Source organism: Chiloscyllium punctatum, chromosome 15, assembly GCF_047496795.1.
Source record: "Chiloscyllium punctatum isolate Juve2018m chromosome 15, sChiPun1.3, whole genome shotgun sequence".
NCBI lineage: Eukaryota > Metazoa > Chordata > Chondrichthyes > Orectolobiformes > Hemiscylliidae > Chiloscyllium > Chiloscyllium punctatum.
This window is the reverse complement of record NC_092753.1, coordinates 63008631-63030037: the sequence shown is the minus strand read 5'-3', so window position 1 is coordinate 63030037 and position 21407 is coordinate 63008631. Positions and strand designations below refer to the sequence as shown.

The window sequence follows — 21407 nt, the reverse complement described above, 5'->3', positions numbered from 1 at the left end:
GTATCATCAATAGTCATGGGTGAGGTGCCAGAAGACTGGAAGTTGGCAAACGTGGTGCCACTGTTTAAGAAGGGTGGTAAAGACAAGCCAGGGAACTACAGACCGGTGAGCCTGACCTCGGTGGTGGGCAAGTTGTTGGAGGGAATCCTGAGGGACAGGATGTGCATGTATTTGGAAAGGCAAGGACTGATTCGGGATAGTAAACATGGCTTTGTGCGTGGGAAATCATGTCTCACAAACTTGATTGAGTTTTTTGAAGAAGTAACAAAGAAGATTGATGAGGGCAGAGCAGTAGATGTGATCTATATGGACTTCAGTAAGACGTTCAACAAGGTTCCCCATGGGAGACTGATTAGCAAGGCTAGATCTCATGGAATACAGGGATAATTAGCAATTTGGATACAGAACTGGCTCAAAGGTAGAAGACTGGCTCAAAGGGTGGTGGGTTGTTTTTCAGACTGGAGGCCTGTGACCAGTGGAGGGCCACAAGGATCAGTGCTGGGCCCTCTACTTTTGTCATTTACATAAGTGATTTGGATGCGAGCGTAAGAGGTACAGTTAGTAAGTTTGTGGATGACACCAAAATTGGAGATGTAGTGGACAGCAAAGAGGGTTACCTCAGATTATAACAGGATCTGGACCAGATGGGCCAATGGACTGAGAAGTGGCAGATGGAGTTTAATTCAGATAAATGCGAGGTGCTGCATTTTGGGAAAGCAAATCTTAGCAGGACTTATACACTTAATGGTAAGGTCCTAGGGAATGTTGCTGAACAAAGAGACCTTGGAGTGCAGGTTCATAGCTCCTTGAAAGTGGAGTCGCAGGTAGATAGGATAGTGAAGAAGGCATTTTGTATGCTTTCCTTTATTGGTCAGAGTACTGAGTACAGGAGTTGGGAGGTCATGTTGCGGCTGTACAGGACATTGGTTAGGTCACGGTTGGAATATTGTGTGCAATTCTGGTCTCCTTCCTATCGGAAAGATGTTGTGAAACTTGAAAGGATTCAGAAAAGATTTACAAGGATGTTGCCAGGGTTGGAGGATTTGAGCTACAGGGAGAGGCTGAACAGGCTGGGGCTGTTTTCCCTGGAGCGTCGGAGGCTGAGGGGTGACCTTATAGAGGTTTACAAAATTATGAGGGGCATGGACAGGATAATTAGACAAAGTCTTTTCCCTGGGGAGGGGGAGTCCAGAACTAGAGGGCATAGGTTTAGGATGAGAGGGGAAAGATATAAAAGAGACCTAAGGGGCAACCTTTTCACGCAGAGGGTGGTACGTGTATGGAATAAGTGGAGGCTGGTACAACTGCAACATTTAAGAGGAATTTGGATGGGTATATGAATAGGAAGGTTTTGGAGGGATATGGGCCAGGTGGTAGCAGTTGGGACTAGATTGGGTTGGGATATCCAGTCGGCATGGACAGGTTGAACCAAAGGGTCTGTTTCTATGCTGTACATCTCTATGACTCTAACCTGCGACTCCACTTTAAAGGATGTTTGAACCTGCACTTCAAGGTCTCTTTGTTCAGCAACACTCCCTAGGACCTTACCAGAAAGTGTATAAGTTCTGCTAAGACTTGCTGTCCCAAAATGCAGCACCTCGCATTTATCTAAATTAAAGTCCATCTGCCACTGCTCAGTCCATTGGCCCATCTGATCAAATCTTTAGACTGTAGGAGGAAACCAGAACACCCGGAGGAAACCCACACAGGCATGGATACAATGTGCAAACTCCACACAGATAGTTGTCTGATGGTGGAATTAAACCCAGGTTCCTGGCTCTGTGAGGCAGCATGCTAACCACTGAGCTACCATGCCGCATGTAAGGAAATTCTTGCAAGTAGCTGCTGATTCAAATATAGTAGATGTATCATTGGGGAATTGGTTTATCTCAGTTAGCTGGATTGTTGGTTTGCAGAGCAGTGTGATACCAACAGTGTGGGTTCAATTCCCATCACTGGTTTGAGGTTACCATGAAGGAATCTCCTTCTCAACCCCTCTTCCCTCGCCTGAGCTCGTGGCCCTCAGGTTAAATTGTCACCAGTCACCTCTCTAATGAGAGAGCAGCCCTATGGTCTGGTAAGACTATGGTGACACAATCCAATCCAAAAGAAAATGTATCATCTACGTACTTTAAACATGGAAGGTCAGGTGTCATTCCATTGAAGACACATGATGGGGATACATCAATATTTTGGGATTATGCAGCTATGTGGGGCTAAAAAAGGAAGATATTGAAATTCAGATACTTCCTGCGCTGAAAACGATTGATTGCCAACAATTGCTGGGAAACTAATCTTTGGAAGAGATTATAGGACCTCTTTTTTGATGGTTACCGAGCGACCCTGGCTGGGTTTAACGTCTGCTTCAAACACTTGGGGCGGGAAGTCAGGAAAAACGGATACGTGGCAATAGGAAGCAGTAAGGCTGCCAGGATCATGTGCACTCTTCCTTGTTTAGGTTATTAGGAACCTGATAGCCTTATCTCAGCATTTTGTCTACTTTGTAAATCCCAAGGACCTGATCTATGACCACTTTGTAAAGTCTTCAAAACAGCTTTATTTCCTTCCAAACTAAAGCTTTCTTGGAAACTTTTCCATTGGCATGTGACTGTTAGGACTTAGATTTTGTCAATAAGAAGCTTGGAGGACTATAAGAATTCATTAACCTTTTATCTTTAGTTTACAGATGTCTCTTTACCATTTTTCTCTTTTTAAAATATCATCTCCTTAGATTAAAATGGGTTACGGTTTTAATTTTGGACTAAGACATTAACCAGTTTTTCTATGTGTTTTAAGAACGTTTTTTGTCAAAATAAACTGGTATTTTTTTTTAAAATTTATTTAAGTCTCTCATTCTGAATAGCAGTTCCAAAGGGAAACAATTGACAATTTTGGTAATAGAATTTACACATTTATGCTGATGGGCTTGATTATCAGCCTATTCCTCCCATTATGTTTCTAATGGGACCCAATAAAGAGGGTTTGCAAGAGTTGGGTTGAATGGGGATCCCATGGCAATAACATCTATTGGGGCATACACTGTCTTTAAATTGAACTCAACCTTGTGAGTTGCTGAGTTCATAAGTTCAATGACTACTAATTCATATAATACCCGACATCTCTAGATCACCATGAAAGAACGTACAACATAGATACTGTATCAATACGACGTGTGACAGCTGTTCTGTTTCATTTTTCCCAGTAGTATGTCTTGATTAATCAGAGTCAACTTGCTTCATTTAAATTTTAACAAAGCTTGACAATTGATCATCATTATCATTAACTAGTGCATCCTCAAAGGCAATGCCTCCATCAATTTCCCAATCAATCAACATTCTCTTTGCATACGGTATAAACATTACACTCCCTTTTACTTCGATAATTAAATAAAAATTGTCCTTGTTGAAAAGTGCCACTTTTTCAGCATTATTCGAGTGCTGTACAACCAAACAGCTACATTTCTGGATATCCTGCGGTGTGATTATTAGTTCTAATGCACTGGATTGCATCATCAACATATTATTAAAATTTCCAAATTTTGAAGTTCCAAAATGAAAAACTTAATATTTATCCCTTAAGTTCATTAATCGTAGGTCAATCATTTGTCACTTATTGATGCAATTTAGTCTTACCTTTTTCGCTCCATGAATATGAGGAAGCATGGTGCTCATCGTGAGAGAAAATACTGATGCCATGCAATTGCTGAAGCATTGCCCGTCTGGAAGTGTGGCCTACTGTCCCAAAAGGCATGCAAAAGGCATTCATTATACAGCAATCAGTCAAAGCAAAATTGCCTACAAATACATTTGCTGGCATGCAAATTCCATTACAATCAAGAGATGCATTCAGGCATTGGAGGGAAATGTAAACTGTTTTAAGCTTGACTGATGAAAATGTGACATTGGTGCCTCCAGAACGTGCACAGTAAATTTCCTTGTAGCAATCCTTGTCACATTTTAGAAATCAGACTAATTTAGTCTGATCTCTGCTCACCATTGCTTAGAATAACGTGCAGACATGCACAATTAATATGTTTATTTTAGAAGCAAGTAACTGATATCATCAGTATGGATACAAATGCTGAGTAAGCAACTTCATTTTTCTTATGGGAGAGTGCAATTTAGTTTTTTTTTATTAAAACTGATTAAAAACCAATTGCACATGTAATATCTTAGTATGGTAGTTTCAATGATTTTTCACAGTAAAGGTTTTATTTGGATATTTTAGTTTGAGCAAATTTAAAAAAGTTGCAACTTGTTGTTTTTGACAACAATGGGATGAGGTAGTTTTGTGGTTTTGTTACTAGTCTAGAAATTCAGAGGGCTCAAGGACTCTAGAGACATGCATTAAAATCCCATCACAGCAGCTGGGAAATTTAAATTCAATGACAAAATAAATTTGGAACACAAAGCTAGCATCAATAATGCTGTCCATGGAATTATTAGTCCTTCAGAGGAAGAAAATCTACCATCCTTACCTGGTCTGGTTTACATGTGACTCCTGGCCTACAGCAATGTAGTTGACTCTTAATGTTCCTCTGAAATAAAATATAGGAGCATAGGAAACAGAAGCAGGTGTAGGCTATTTGACCCATTGAGCCTGCTCTGCCATTGATCATGGCTGACCATCTACCATTAAACCAATTTCCTCCATTCCCATATTCCTCAGTGTCCACAAACCCTTGATTTCTTTTATGAACATGTTCAATGATTCAGATTCCACAGATCCTCCTAGATACAGAATTCCAATGATTCATCATTTTGAGTGAAAGAATTCCTTCAATTTTTACCTTCTCCAATGCTTCACTATTTATTTTAATATGTAGAGAAAAATTTAGGACAGTATGTCAACTGTGTTCTAATTAAGTTACAATACAAAATTATTAAAACCTGTTCCAGTCAGGTGGAGACAGGGTTTGGTGTTTGCAGGGCAGAAAATCTTGGAAAAGGACACTGAGTTAGCATTTTGACTTCTTCAAGCCCTTGTCTGGCTAGCCCCAGGATGGACTCAGGTTCCAGTGAGGAGTCCCTTTTGGTCTGATGGGAAAGCAATCCAGGTGATTAAAGAGGCAATCAAGAGCTTTTTAAAGAATTAAAAAAGGTTAAATCTTTACCCTTTTGTCTCAATATGTTATCCATACCCCATATCAGGTTGTGACCTCAACAAAGTCAATGAGGTGGCAGATGTACGAAAGGACTTCATCAGTAAAGCTCACAAGGCTTCAAGTTGCAAAGTATTCATCAGTTACGCCAAAAGTCTTCAGCTATGCATTGAGAGACTGTTGTACAGAGTGCAACTTGATAGGTGCTTGCCAACTTTTTGGTAGTCAGTTTAACCGTCCAGCACTTTTATTCTGTTACACGTCCCTGCTGCCAGTGTTTGCCTTTCCTGGAAGCAGTTTATGCAGCTCTAACTTCCTCTTTGACTGAAGGACAAGAGCTGAAGCCACTCCATCATTAACAGCTACAGCAGCTAGATCAGCAGCAGATTCAGCTGCCTTTTCAACTGCATGCCCATCCACAGGGTAGAAGAAATGGTCACTGAGATCCAGTTGGAAGGAGATGAGATTCACAACACTGGCAAAAGAGCAGCTTTCTCAATTTGTCTGAGCCCACTGTTCTAAGTCGGGGAGGTATGTGACTTGAAGGGGAATTTACAGGAGATGGCATTTTCATGCATCTGCTGATTTTGTCCTAGTTGGTAGAGTTTGTGGATTTGGAAGGAACCTTGGAGAATGATTCCACTGCATCTTTCAGATAGTACACACTGCTGCTAATGTCGATTAGTGGGGGAGGGAGTGAATATTTGTTGATGTAGGTGAAGTGTCAATCCAATGGTCTGATTTGTTCTGAACAGGGTCAAGTTGCTTGAGTGTTGGAACTACTCTCATCCAGGCAAATGAAGTGTATTTCATTACACTCCTGACTTGTGCCTTGTAGATAGTGGTCAGGCAATGGGGAGTCAGGAGTTGGGTTACTCCTTGCAGAATTTCTAGGCTTCCGTGGCCACAATATTTATATGGAATATTGTGGTCTGTTTTTTGTAAATGGTATCCCTATAAAATGTTGATAGTGGGGAATTTCAGTGATGGTAATGGCATTGAACATTGAGGGGAGAGATGGTCAGATTTTCACTTGCTGGAGAAGGTCAAGAAATTGTTGCACAAAGTACAATATAAAAAAAAGACAGACTTTAAAATCTATGACAAGTAAATAAAGAAAACTAATTCTCAGTTGAAAGGCCAGTCAGCAGAAAAGCTGAATGAAATTCATTGCCTGTACTTGCAGTTTGGTTGATAATGGTAGAGCAATAATTACTGAATGAGTCCCCTGATGTACCATAGGAAGTGAAAGGCTATAGGTTCATATTCATTACCTTCAAAGCAAAGGTAGATGTATTTTAATTTAGTTGGATATGTGACCTTTTTCTATGTGCAACATTATTGATAAAAATAACACTATTGGAATGCCAATTTTCTAATCTCCAATGCCACGTTAACTTTGAATCATTCTAACTTTGGCTCCTTTTACATCTCCATTCCTTCCAATGTGGCCATCATTTTAGTCCCTGTGCTTCAGAATTCCTTCTGTAAACCTTCATAAGATCCACCTTTTCTTGGTTTATCTTTGAAACTTATTTTGGCTTATTGTTCATTTAATGTCTGTCTGTCTCTAGGTTATTTTTTACACTAAAGATGCTACATACATACAAATTTTTATGAAAAAAGCATGTGTTTAATTACTCAGCATTTGTTTTTGATAAAAGTTAAATTGGCATGATTCTTTTCAATCACTTAGAGTTCAGGATCAGTACTTCTGAAAACTTCAGAATGCAAAAGAAATGTTTCTATTTCTATTCCTATCACTATAGTCATTTGGAGATAAACATAATAAATGTTTCCCCTAACAATACATACCAGGTTAACCAGACTAATCATCAACTGAGATTTTAAGAGCACCTGAGTGTTTCATGGTAACGCAGAAAACAAAGAACAAGCCAACAGTTCAGATAGTTTCTAATTAACCTGTTCAGGGATGATGTTACTACACAAGAGGGTGACACGGTGGCCTATTGGTTAGCACTGCTGCCTCACAACACCAGGCAACCGGGTTCGATTCCAGCCTCGGGTGACTGTCTGTGTGGAGTTTGCACATTCTCCCTGTGTCTGCATGGATTTCCTCCGGGTGCCCTGGTTTCCTCTCGCAGTCAGAAAGATATGCAGGTTAGGTGAATTGGCTGTGCTAAATTGCCCATAGTGTTCAGGGATGTGAACACTAGGTGAATTAGTAAGGGGTAAATATAGGGTAGGGAAATGGGTCTGGATGTGTACTCTTTAGAGGGTCAGTGTGGATTTGTTGGGCCAAAAGGCCTGTTCCCACACTGTAGTGATTCTAAAAATAAATAACTCTGGAAGAGGTGGAACTTGAATTCAGACCTCTGGCTCTGAGGTAGGGACATTACCACTGCACCACTGAGACCTAAGGTAACAGTATAAGGTTCAGCCTGATATACCTCTTGCTCAGAAAGTAGCTTTCCTCACAAACACTGGATCTCTTACTGGTTAATTGGATTACTTGTCAGTTGGCATAATAACTAATTAATCTGCTATGTACTTGTATTTTGTGAGCAATTTGAGTTTTGAGTCCCTTTTACAAAGTCGGGTTTGATCAGTTGAAGAGTTCATGGCATTAGCAACAGTTAATGCCAATATTAAAAGCATCATGTATTAACAGTATCTATCAAATCTGATATCCATCAAACAATAAAATAAATGCAAGCATTAGCACATGCTAGAATTGCTCACTTATGTATATTTGGTTTATGGCTGATGAGATGGAGTAAAATCCAAATACTGACAGAATTCAACATGAACAAAAACATCAGCATCAACAACAGGTAATGCTTCAGTAACAGGTTTGTAGGGATAAGCAAAAGATGTGCACACATTGAAGGAAGACTGTTTAAAGAGACAGAACCTCATCTCCCTGAATGAGTTTGATTAGCAATCTCCAATCACACTGAATGGAATCATTGGGCAATATCATTCTTTTTTTTGGCTATGTCTGAGTTGCATCAATTTCTTTTGAACGACTTGTCACTGCAAGGCTGAGCAAGTTCTCTTCCATCTTCCAAACTCACCTCATTAATTATCAATCATGCCCATAATTTGTCTCTCAAGTCCAATCTAATGGAAAATTAACATTTATTGTGAAATCTATAAAGGCATAGGGGAATAAAGAAGCAAGGGTCTGACTGGAACTAGGGGTATTGCAAATAAACAGAAAAATGTAAAGGCAGACCGACCTAATAGCAGACTTACAAGGCCAGTTAAACTACCATATCAGCAGCCAAGAAATGAGAAAAACAACTCCATATATGGAAAGGAACTCAAATGTTCCAGGCCTCTAGCCTTGCAGGTATTGATACGGCAAAGTGAATTATAGTATAAAGGGAGTGTGTGATAGCTATCAAAAACCCCTTACATGAGGCGTCTTGCCAATGTCTTGGGTCCCTTTATAAAGGTCTGAAATAAACTTTTTCTTTGCTCTTGCAAGCACTTGAGTCAAGTCGATTTAATTTCCACGACAGTAAACTTGGGGGCTTGCCTGGGACCCCGCGACTGGGGAAGATTCTGAAGATTCCCAGGAGGCGCAGGCGCCAGCGCCTTGAAGGTCTTTCATTTCATCTCGAGCGCTGAATTGGCCCCTTTGCGCGAGAGGGCTGGGAATCTGTGGATGGTCCTGGTGCTGGGATCCGAATCAAATAGGGTTGGGGTAAGAGTCATGGCTTAAGTAATTCTACATATAGACTCGTTCTAAGAGAATAAATAAATCAGGAGGAGGGTCCAGTGAACTCTCGCGCAGTGTTTGATCAAAACTCAAGGGAAAGGATTGCCGTATCTAGAGTATTTAAGAGACAGCAAGTCTAAGGGTGGTTTTAGACTTGGAGCCACCACAGGCTGAGTTGGACTCGCCAAAGATGTACCGGGTACATGGTTTCTTGGTGTATGAACTGCCCAATGAGAGGGGACCTCTGGAGGTAAAAGCAAGTCATATTGGCAAAAACGATGACAGTACCGTGAGGGAGAGAGAAAGCTGAACACTTTTCCAATAACGCTGAAAATGGGCTCCAGCAAGAGCAAACAAAAAAAGGATCCACAGAGGACATGGAATGGACAACCAAAAATACAATTCATGCTAAATAATTACAGCCCAGAGTCAGTAAAGCAGCTAGAATTGTGGATCAAAGAATGTGGTTTTCCGGAGGGAAGAAGTTTTAGTAAAAGGCAGTTGGAAATACTGAGGTCATGGTTGGAGGAGAAAGAGGAAGAGAGACGGAAGAGAAAAATAGAACATGTGAATTGGAGTGCTTATAACATGTGGAAGGCTGAGGCTGATATCAGAGAAAGGAAATCTCAAGTAAAAGATAGATCAAATACACATACAAACACCAGCGCACATGCAGACACACACAGAAACCAACCTAATGAAGGTGTACAGTATCTTAAGTCTGTTCCCGATTCTGACCTTGATGGCAGCCCTCCGAGACCAATAGCCCCCTATAAGATCTGCCTCTGTACGAGGAAGAAAGAGAGCAAACAGTGACAGGACAATATCTATACCTGAGGCCCGAAGATTCCAAGTCAGCGGCTGCCACCTCAGAGCCTGCTGAATCATCGGTAGCATCTCATACCAGCAACAGATCGAAGCAAGAAGCCCAAAAGAAGGATGGCCACTCCAAGACGGAAAAGCATCCAGGGCCTGTCTGCGATCACCTCATGATGGACGATGAGTTGGACGGTGAGAGTACTGACGCACGATCACCTAACCAGGTGGTTCTGCAAGCACCAATGGCTGAAGTTGCAAGTCCAGAAGGGTACCTGATGTTGGTCCACCGGCCATGGACCATGAAGGATTGGGAAAGTGCCTATGGGCAGTTGCCTGACCCATGCGAGGTTAGAGAGAATAAGTTCGTCGAAGAAGTGACAAGGTTTTGTATCAAGTTCTGTCCCATGTCACATGAGATGAGATGTCTCCTGGGATGAAAACTGGGTGCTGATGTCACCAAAATCAAGTATAACTCGCAAACGTCCATGCTAGAGCAGCTGACCCGCAAACGGAGTGGAACAGAGACTTTAATGATTTTGTCACAGCGCTGGCAACCGCCTGTCGGGAGGCATTCCCAGTACGAATGGACATGACCAAAATTGCAATGTGTAAACAACAAGAAGGTGAGACAATGTCTTACGCGCCTCACTGAAGTCCATAACACCTACAGTGGACTGATGCCACCTGAGGACATAATGACAGCAGAAATTACGGCGTATGAGGCACACCTGAGGAACAGCTTCATCAATGGAATAAAGAACAAAATAGCAAAAAAGGTAAAAGAGACATGTATTACTTGGGATACAAGAAAGCTGAATTTGATAGAACAACACGCGATACATGCTGAAAAATTGCTGGCCCAAGAGAAGGATAAGTGGAAACTAAAGACGGAACAGTGAACACATAAAGCTCAGTTTACCATTATGCAAATGGTCGCCCAGCCATTGGAGGGAGGTGCTGCAGGAAAAGGGAGAGGCAGAAGTGGAGGTCGCAGAAGAGGAAGAGGAAGAGGGGTTGGTAGAGGTAGATCTGGTGGGTGCTTTGTTTGTGGAGCAATGGACCATATGGTCAAGGCAGCACCCGTGCAGACAGCCTCAGTCAGCCCTGGAGGTTGGACAGCAGGGTGACAGATGGGGGAAGGCTAAGGTGGAGGTGGGCAGCCCACAAGCTACAGGTAAGCCTCCTTCCTTTATGCTTGGCAACGAAGACTCACTTTTGCTAATTTCTTCTACTAATCTTACGGGCACTGAAACATGTCCCACCTCTATATTGAACATTGAAATTGCAGACCATATGTTCAGTATAATGATGATGCGTATGAGTCAATGCCTACCTCTATGTTATATGTGGAAGGTACCTCAGTTACCTTTTTGGTAGATACAGGGGCAATATATTCAGTCCTTAAAATTAAGCCAGTTCAGAGAGTCGACGCAAATAAAGATGAGTGGAAGGTTCCTGAACTCAATGGGTGCATCAGGAGTCATGATACGAGAGAGATTTACCGCATCCCTGTTGTGCGAAACCAGTAACGGGGAAACATTCCAATTCTCATTTTTGTTATCGGAACTCTGTCCTTTAAATCTGATGGCTCAGGATCTCATAGTGAGACTGGGGGTGGATTTACTCAGTACCCCGAAGGATTTGCAGGTAATATGAAAAGAAGATTTACCAGTGCAAACTGTAAAATATGACTCGTACCCCTCATGTATGTCTATGAGTGACGATTAAGCCAGAGAGCGATAAGTTCAGTAAATGATTCACTCGCCCTGGAAGCAAGTAACCACATTAATCCTATGAGAGGGACTGGTTTAGGAGATTGGTTAAACCAGATCAGTTGTAATTGTCCAAATTTTATTGGAATGATCACAGATGTGCAGTCAGTGTGAACTTATCTAAAGTATCTGTGATGACAAGTAGACCCAATCTTTTTGATGTGGAAGGCTCTTTTCCTCACGTGTCATTGGCGAAGGCGTCCAGTGACGGGTGGCAGGATTTGGGACCATGGTCACTAAAGGCACAAAAAACGAGAGATTGGGTCTTGAGGGACGATGTGGCTATCTGGTTCAGTGAAGATATGCGGATGTATAGGAAGAAACTAAATTGGCTAACTCAGGCAGATAGGTCAGTCCAGGTAACCCCCGCTAACTCTGAAGAGCCTAAGAAGGTAGCTTGGAATTTTCCTAAGGTAGAAGTCTCAGACCCAAGACTGAGAAAGGTCCCTACTGAGATGTGGGAAAAAGGCAAACATGACGTGGGGCTCATATGAGGCTGTGAACCAATAAGAATAACCCCAAAGTCTGAGTATCGTCCCTGCAAAACACAATACCCATTAAATCCTGAGGCTATAGAAGGAATTACTCCAGTCTTTGAATCCCTCCTAAAGGCTGGAGTGATAATCCCCTGTGAAACCCCACCGGTGAGAACCCCATTTTTCCGATCAAAAAGGCAAATATTCCAGGTGAACGGAGAAATGGAAGTTTGTTCAAGACCTGCAGGTAGTCACTAATGCTGTTGTTCCATGCCCCAAATGTTCCCAATCCCTATACTTTATTGGCTCAAATTCCGCCGGATAGTAAATGGTTCTCTGTTGTGGATTTAGCAAATGTCTTCTTTAGTGTACTGGTACAGCCAGATAGTCAATTCTGGTTCACTTTTTCGTTCAAAGGGAAATCGTATACCTTCACGTGACTTTGTCAAGGTTACTATGAGTTTCCCACCATATATGATGAGGCCCTACGCAGGAGTCTGGAGACTCTTGTTTAACCCTGGGGTCAGCGCTTTTGCAGTATGTAGATGATTGCTTAATAGCAGCACCAATAGAGGAACAATGTGAGAAAGATACCCTTGCGTTGCTCTGCCACCTAGTGAGGGAAGGGCACAAAGCCAGTCTCTCAAAACCACAGTTTGTACAACAACAGGTGAAATTCTTAGGTCACTTAATTTCTGAACAAGGGAAGGCCATTGGTCAAGACAGAGTCCAAGCAATCCAGCAAATTCCAAAGCCTCACACGAAGAAACAATTACTATCCTTTCTGGGCATGTGCTCCTATTGTAGGATGTTTATCCCACATTATGCAACCCTTGAGGTGCCCCTAAATGACATAGCCCATGGCAAAGGGTTGCAGAGCCAGACTCTGTTGCAGTGGACCCCAGAGGCCGAGTGTGCCTTTGTTGAATTGAAAAAGGTGCTCCAAACTACACACACACTGGGATTCCACATCCAAACAAGCCTTTTGTACAAATGGTAGATGAGAAGCGTGGCTGCATGACATCTGTCCTGTTGCAGAATCATGGAGGAAAATTGAGGCCGGTAGCTTATTTTTCAGCAAAACTAGACCCCGTAGTGGCAGGATTGCTTAAATGTCTGCGAGCTATGGCTACAGCTGAAAAGGCTGTTGTAGTGTCCAGGGATATAGTCGGTTATGGTGAATTAACCCTATTGGTCCCGCATGCAGTATGCTTACTGCTTTCTGACCAAAATACAGCACACGTCAGCAGCATGTTGGCTCAGATACAATACTATGTTATTGGAGCTGCCTGACATTACAATAAAGCGATGTAACGTCTTTAACCCTGCTAGCCTTCTCCTCACAGGAGGAGACAGAGACCCACATGACTGTGTCACTGTAACTAATGACATTTGCAGCCCTAGACCAGACTTGCAAGATTCACCACTTCAGAATCCGGTTATGGAGTTTTTTGTGGATGGATCAGCATTGAGGAGCAAAGAGACAGGCCAGAATTGTGTTAGATATGCTGTAGTAACTACCCATGAGGTAGTCAAAGTGGGATCACTCCCTTCTCATCTGTCTGTGCAAACAGCGGAGCTGATTGCCTTGACTGAGGCATGTAAATTGGCTAAGGGAAGGACAGTGAGTATTTACACTGACAGCATATATGCATTCGGGGTTGTACATGATTTTGGAAACATGTGGAAACACAGGGGCTTCTTGACCTCCACTGGAAAGCCCATCACACACCGTGGCCTGATTTATGACCTCCTGGAAGCAGTTCTATTGCCCAAATCAATCGCTGTGTGTAAATGTGAAGCCCACATGAAAAATAATGATTATATTTCTCAAGGCAATGCAAAGGCAAACTCAGTGGCAAGGATGGCAGCTCAGCAGCTGCCAAGTGATTAGTTTGACATGTGTATGACAAAAAATTGTACCCCAACAGCAGACGTACAGGAGTTACAGTCGCAGGCCATGCGTGAGTGTACAAGGGCAGGGTACAGCATGAGGGAAAGGGTATGGTGTGGCCCCAATGGCAAATCCTGTATACCACGATCATTATTCCCATTCTATGCCAAACTGACACACGGTAAGGAGCATGTGTCAAAAGGGGGGCTGTACGGCAGCATTTTGGCACACTGGTACACTAAGGGATTTGCTAACACTCCCAGAAATATTATGAACAATGTGTTATCTGTGCCACTAATAATGTGGGAAGGGGAATACAGATGAGTCAGGCAGCACACCACCAACCCCAAAGACCCTTTGAACATTTACAGATGGATTTTATTGAACTAAAACCCAGCGAAGGGAAAAGGTATTGCCTGATAATAGTTGATATGTTTTCCAAATAGGTGGAAGCGCTCCCCACGTCTAAACAGGATGCCAGTGCGGTAGCCAAGGCTTTGACAACTGAAATAGTTCCAATATGGGGCATCCCTGAAAGGCTCAGTAACGACAATGGAACACCATTTGTCAATAATGCCTTACAGCAAGGTCAGTGATTATTTGGGAATAAACATGAGACAACACTGTGCCTACCACCCAGTGAGCGGTGGGACAGTGGAAAGAGAGAAGGCCACCCTAAAAAATAAATTGACAAAATGCTGTGAGGAACTAGGGGTGACATGGACAAAGGCACTTCCAATTGTGCTAATGTATATGAGATCTAGAAGGAGAGGAAGAGCCAATCTTAGCCCGTTTGAGATTTTGTTTGGTAGGCCGCCCAACACAGGGATTGGCCCAAGACCTAAAGTAAGACAAATAACAGACCACTGTGAAGATGAGATGTTATGTTACTGAATAAAACTCTCTACACTTTTGTCTCAAATACAGAATCAAGTGAAGGCAGCACTACCCCAACCAGCAGAAGGGAAGCTGCATGATCTAGAACCTGGAGACTGGATAGTGGTGAAAGACTTCAGGAGGAAAAGCTGGAAGGCGAGAAGGTGGCTGGGACCATTTCAAGTACTCCTTACAACACAGACAGCTGTTAAAGTCGCCGAAAGAGCCACGTGGACACACGCCAGCCATTGCAAACATGTAGCTGGACCTGAGGAGACTTCAGACAACACCGGAACCAAATAAGTGCAAGTAGTGAAACTCTGATAACCAGATTGGACTTATATACTTAGGGATTTGTATGGTTGCTAGACACCTCATACAAATATGGGGCTGCCCCAGCTCACACTGTTAGTAAGTGTCCCGGCAGGACTACGCGTAAAGGCAGGGGCATCTGGGATATAGCCACAGATGGTTCTCTTAACCGAGGGTGCTAAGGGGACCTTTACGTGTGACCCATGGCTATTCAGTAATCGGGATGACTATAAATGGGACGATAAATACTTATGCAGGGATCCTTGTGGTCCCAGTGACTGGCACTTAGTAGTGGCCACCACGGCTATAGGGACACCTGACATGAGAAATAGGTATTCTATTATCAAGGAAGGAGGTGCCAGGGCACGGGTAATAATAACCAACACTCAGAAGAGTGATGATGGAGCCTGGTGCTGTGGAATAGATAGACCCTTCTCCGACATCTATAGAAAGGTGAATATAGTGGTACAGTTGCTCCCCCGAGATGCAGTGCAGAGGTCTTACAGGAAAGAGTAGCACCAGGGCACAGCAACCAACCAAACCAAATCATTGACCTAATCCCAAGCAGGGCAGAGGGCATTAATGTCACGCCAGAACCTGGAGGGAGTCGGCCGGGGCTCGGGAGCGAGTCTAACTCAGTAGTGGAAATAGCCCTTCATGAGATAAATGGTGTAAATGCAACGCCAGTAGGTTGCGAGGTGCGAAGAGCCATTGCTAGATGTGAAGTGAACAGAGCTTGTGCCTTGGCCCTAATAAAACACCAGAGATTAGAGGTTGGCTTCCCTTATTGGATATGTTTGCACACAGACCAATGGTGGACTGCCGAACCAATTACAGAGAGCCTGGCAAGAAATGCTAGTGGTGACTACCCTGACCCTGATAGGGGGAGCAGTTAGGGCAAATCTCGCGCCACCACCTGAACTCAAGGCTAACTGCAATCCCAATGTTGACACGCTGCCGACCACAGCCTTCCATATAGTGGAAGGCAGGGAAGAAACGAATATTTGCACAAATCAGGGGAGACTCCATTTGGGGATCTCCCAGTGTATTACGGCGCTGTACTTGAATAATGACTCTCGCTCAGCAACCTACACAAATGGTACAATCATCAATATTACTTGTTTTTTTTATCAATAATCAGACCATGATGGTGGGTATAATATGAGCCTGTGGAGAGAGGAGGTACCACCACCTCGCCCTGGGAAGGAAAGGGTGCTGCAATCCCGCAGTACTGTCTCCTGGCACGACAGTGTTCGTCCCAAAGGTCAGAAACGGGTGAACCCAAAGGGACATCCCACGGCATTGGAATGGATACACACTTGCAGACACTTGGACTACACTCAGAGCGAACATTGGGTGGTCTACTCTCTTGGGAGCAGGGACAACGGTGACAATAAACAAGATTAATGGCCTGGCATATAGTCTATTACTGTTAGCAAATGAGATGGAGGAAGGTCTAACACTCATTAATACCGAGTTAGAGGCAATAAGGGAAGCAGTGATACAAAGTCGATTAGTACTGGACATACTGACGGCAAAGAGGGGGGCGGCTGCAAAATGTTATGTACCTCATTCTGTTTTAATATTCCTGATGAGTCCCAGAATATCACTAGTGTAATAAATCATATGAAGGTGGCAGTAAGACCGCCTCCCCCAGCAGATGACTTCTGGTTCCAGTGGCTTACCTCCCTTTGGGGAGGATAGGGGTATTGGATCCTACATGCTCTACTAGTTGTGGGACTGGTCATACTCATAGTGCCGTGTACAGGACCCTGCTTGTGTACCTGCCTACGGCATTTGCTTGTGAGTGCAGTGGGATACCAAATGCTAAAACGATCAGAGGCCACATAGCAGGAAGACCCGATTGCGTGGATCCCACCATACAGTAATGCTGAAGTGTGTGATGTGTGAAAATGGGCTGTGTACAGGGCACACCAGAGCAAGTGACGATACCACCAGAAAGCTGTGTTACAGGTAGATGGTGTCTGAGGAAAGGCCTGGTGCTCCCTAAGCAGTTTGATGTATAGCTATCTGACTCTGTATATTTTTATGTCATTGTTGTCATGAAATGACCAAAAGGGAGGAAATGTAATGGAAAATTAATATTTATTGTGAAATCTATTAAAGGCATAGGGGGAACAAAGAAGTAAGGGTCTGACTGGAACTAGGGGTATTGCAAATAAACAGAAAAATGTAAAGGCAAACCGACCTAATAGCAGACTTACAAGGCCAGTTAAACTACCATATCAGCAGCAGCCAAGAAATGAGAAAAACAACTCCATATATGGAAAGGAACGTGAATGTTCCAGGTCTCTGGCCTTGCAGGTGTTGATAAGGAAAAGCGAATTATAGTATAATGGGGAGTGTGTGAAAGCTATCAAACGCCCCTTACATGAGGCGTCTTGCCACTGTATTGGATCCCTTTGCAAAGGTCTGAAATAAACCTTTTCTTTGCTCTTGCAAGCATTTGAGTCGAGTCAATTTAATTTCCACTACACCAATTTCCACTCCATCTTAGCACTAGCCATCCTCAGAACTACTTCCCATACAATGGATATCTGACGAAAGAGCAGAATCCATCATGCCCACGCCATCTTTGAAAGCTCATGGTGCTCATGGGCAAACATTATCCGTTCAAAACTGGCTTGTGTGGTTGCTCATGTTTGCCTTGGACAGGGCATGTAGTAGGAAATTTATGTCCCTCTTTGCAGAGGGATGCAATGGAGTTCACGACACCAGACCATGCCATGCCTGGTTCGAGGTTCCCATCTGGGTTAGAACCATCTCAGCAGTCTAGAGAAATGCATTGCACTGTAGGAAGAAGGCCAATATTTTCCTCCATTCCACCAGGGTAAGTGCCACCACCTTCTCTCTGACACCTCACTTACTCGATCACTGTTCCTGTATCCACCTCTCAAAAAAGGCTAATGCCTTACCACTCTCTATCAGATGCAACACCTTCCCTCACTTGCTATCACCCACCCCAACTCCAATACCATCCATCCTGCTTACCTCTGCACTGCCTCCTTACTTTCTCAGGACATCTCCTAACCTGCACCAAGAGTAATAGATGTGCCACACGTTTTCATCTCCTACAATACCTGCCACTCTATCTTTACAGGAACAAAACAGTCCACAATAGAGCAGAATGAATCAAGACAAAGGATTTGCTGCTCAACATTCAGTTCCTCACCTTTTTATGAGGGCAGGATGCAGGTCTGACTCCACCCAACAGATCCTGGACTGGTATTAGAAGCTGCCCTGAACTTACTTTGCTGAGAACTCCTTGACTTGACTGACTTCCTGACTTATGTTTGCATGAAGTGGCAAGGCAAAACAGCAGCATTCCAAACCTGGTATTTCTGGCTAAAGTGGCAAAGCACAGAAAGGCAAGGTGAGGCAGGGATGTTATGAGCATGTAGGTTAGAGGAAATGTTGTACTATGAAAATGAGTGAAGTGCCCAGAGTGCTGGGTGCATGTCTCTGCGTGCACAGTGTCCTTGCTGCAGCATTACAACAATTATAGTTGTTGGTGCAGCCTAAGATGGAGCATCAAATTGCAGAAGTGTCCCAGAAGTTTTTAAAGACTGTCACTGTCTATAGATGAGGGGTGTGTGTGGTCGGTGTAAACAGAACGTGCCCTGAAATGTTGCTGATTCGTTTCCAACATGGTTGCTCAGAGAAGGTGGTGAGCTGTAATCACCAGGTACTCACTCTGGTCTCCTTGTCAAGTTTTCCTGATGTTGAGCTTGTTTGCTAAGATGGGAAGCTGAGTATTAATGAGGTGAGCTGGGCTATTAATAAAATGTTTAACAAGCAATAACCACTCCAATTTGCAGCTTTCAGTTGCCTAGCATTAATCTAGTCATGTTGCTTGCCAAAAGCACTACAGATGATGTAGGTTCGTCCCAATGTGTCCAAGATGGGCCTTATTGCATTTGTTGTCCAACTCTGTCACATACCTTGTCATAGGACATGTTGCTCAGACCCTTGAGATTCTGCCCAATTTTTTGTCTCTCAAAGTTAAATAATTTGTCAGACATGAACGTGAGTATGAAAATTTTCAGAAATTAACTTGTTCTTCAATGTTTGAGGTACCAGAATAATATATTTTCATTGTAACTGTTAACAGTTGGCTGCTTCACCTTTATTCCTCAATTTTCAGATTGTTTATACAATGAAGGAAAGTAATCATGGTGGATTAAAATGGCAAAGTAAAGTTTCCAGAAGCTATATCTAAACCATCCTTCTTTAAGATTAGAATGTAAAATTCTGCTGTAAACTATTGTAGATTTTTTTTCCCCTCTGAAAATAAAGTCCCAGTAAAACTATGTTATTGGTAACAATCAACACCCTCCAAATCTGACTCTAGTAGTGATTTGCAACTTATATTCCTCAAAAACAAAATTACTTAGCAAAAAAGATTACTCCAGCCTTCTCTAAAATGTTCACTGAAGAAAAAATGTACACTTCAAACATTTTTGATTTTTTTTTAACAGAACCAGTAGTTTTTAATAAATCTGTTACTATTTGGGTACGTATCTTCAAATTACCAAATATTCCCTTTTTTTTGAAGGGTGGCAGATACTTTAAGATACTTGTTTCAAAAGGGTGTGGAGAATATTTCTGCATATATAGTTCAAATAGAGTCTATAGTTCAAATAACTAAAATTTGCAATGATTATATTGTCGTATATCAGTCCTTTTAACATGCATATTTACAATGAGAGGTAATCTCACTGAATCATATAGGATTCTTAATAGGCTTGACAGGGTAAATGCTGAGGGGATGTTTCACTTATGAGGGGAGCCTTGGACCAGAAAGCACAGACTCAGAATAAAGAGTGTCAATTTAAGACCGGGGAGGAATTTGTCTCGGAAGTTGAGAATCTATGAAACTTCTTAGCTTGCAGAGCTTTGGGGACAGAGTCCTTGTGTGTGTGTTTAAAGCTGAGATAGATTATTGAGGAGAAGGAAATTGAGGGTTACAGGGAAAAGGCAGGAAAGTGGATATGAAGAATATTGGATCAGCCATGATCCTAGTAAATGTTGGAGCAGGCTCGAGGGATTGAACAATCTACTCCTGTTCCCTTTTCTTAAGGTTTTTTGGTTATTCAATAAAGAGATAGCATGAAAAGTGTAGGGCCCCACCCAGCACTTTCCATCAAAATACACATTTACAGTCTGGTCCAATCTAGTGTTGCCTAATCAGTTTTCAGAAAAAGTGTGGAAAGCCTCATATCTGCTCAGCTAATTAATGAGTTGCATTATGGGAAGGTTTATCAAAGAAGCTTAATTTAACTTAAACACAAGCAATTTAGTATTATACAACAATATTTGTCATGTTTGATGGGGGACATTACTGAAATGAGATCTCTTGCTTTGTACTTGAGATTGCGTTGCGAGCTGAGACAAGAAGTGATAAAATTAACTAAATAATTGGTAGGAGGACCAGGACTTGAATCTTCTATTATACTGTAAATAGAAATGAATGATGTATATTTTCTGTAGTATTACCAGTGTAGAATGACTAGGTCCTGACCTATCTAACAATGTTGTATTGCAAGATTTCATTTCTGCTGTTAAGTACCACTATAAAATAGTACAGCAGCTACTTAGCTAAAAATAGCTACTATAACGCAATCTCCTGTTCTTTTCTCTCATCTCTTTGTTTGTTTGTAAAGTGACATTTTCTACATGTCCAAGTGTTCAAAATTGTTCATTATTATTTTAAAAACTAGCTATACAAACTTGCTTATTTTAGTCTAATTTTCTTTCAGTATTTGTCATTGAGTGGTACATGTACTTTTCTTGATGCTTTGATTAAATGTATATATCTCAACTTTGTTCATTAAATTGTCATCTTCTGAAAAGGCTGGACAACATTTAAATTAACTAATTACTAGAAATAATGTTTACAATTACAAAGTGGGTGAATCAATTGAGATACTGTCACTTTAAAAATACACCAACAATGAAATTATCATACAAACTACTTCATAATCACACAATTCTGATGATATTTTCAAGACTGCACAAAACATTGGACTAACATTAACAGAGATAATTTTAACACATACATACCAACAGAATTCTGCAAAAAGGATGGGCTGGATTGTGATAAATTTTAGGATTTGGATTTTAAAATAGAGGGAGATGGATGTGGGTCATTTCTGTGAAGGTTTTCTTTTAATAAAAAAAAGATCAGAGATTATTTGGACAGTAACATAAATATTATTTGTAAGAAGGCATCTGACTTAGGTCAATTGCCTAGCAAGTTGATGATAACGAATGAAATGTTTATACTATTGAGGTTATGGTAGAGTAGGCAGAGCAAAGCAAAAGAATCAAGACAGTTCAAGGGAACAAGTCACGTCAGAGGAAGTGGTTTCTTGTTTTGCCAAGCCAGTAGAGCTTGTACGAGTCTTCCAAGTTGTTAGAACTGAGAAACTTTAGGCATCAGATTTGT

At 42.1% G+C, this 21407-nt stretch overlaps 1 protein-coding gene across 1 annotated transcript in view; it reads right to left on the bottom strand.

Moving 5' to 3' along the window:
* LOC140486319 (syntaxin-binding protein 5-like) overlaps window positions 1–21407 on the bottom strand; it is a 549610-nt gene that overhangs the window by 44258 nt on the left and 483945 nt on the right. Inside the window, exon 25 of the mRNA XM_072585292.1 lies at window positions 3633–3734. Within this exon, the coding sequence (XP_072441393.1) occupies window positions 3633–3734 (102 nt within the window). The remainder of the gene's footprint in view (window positions 1–3632; window positions 3735–21407) is intronic.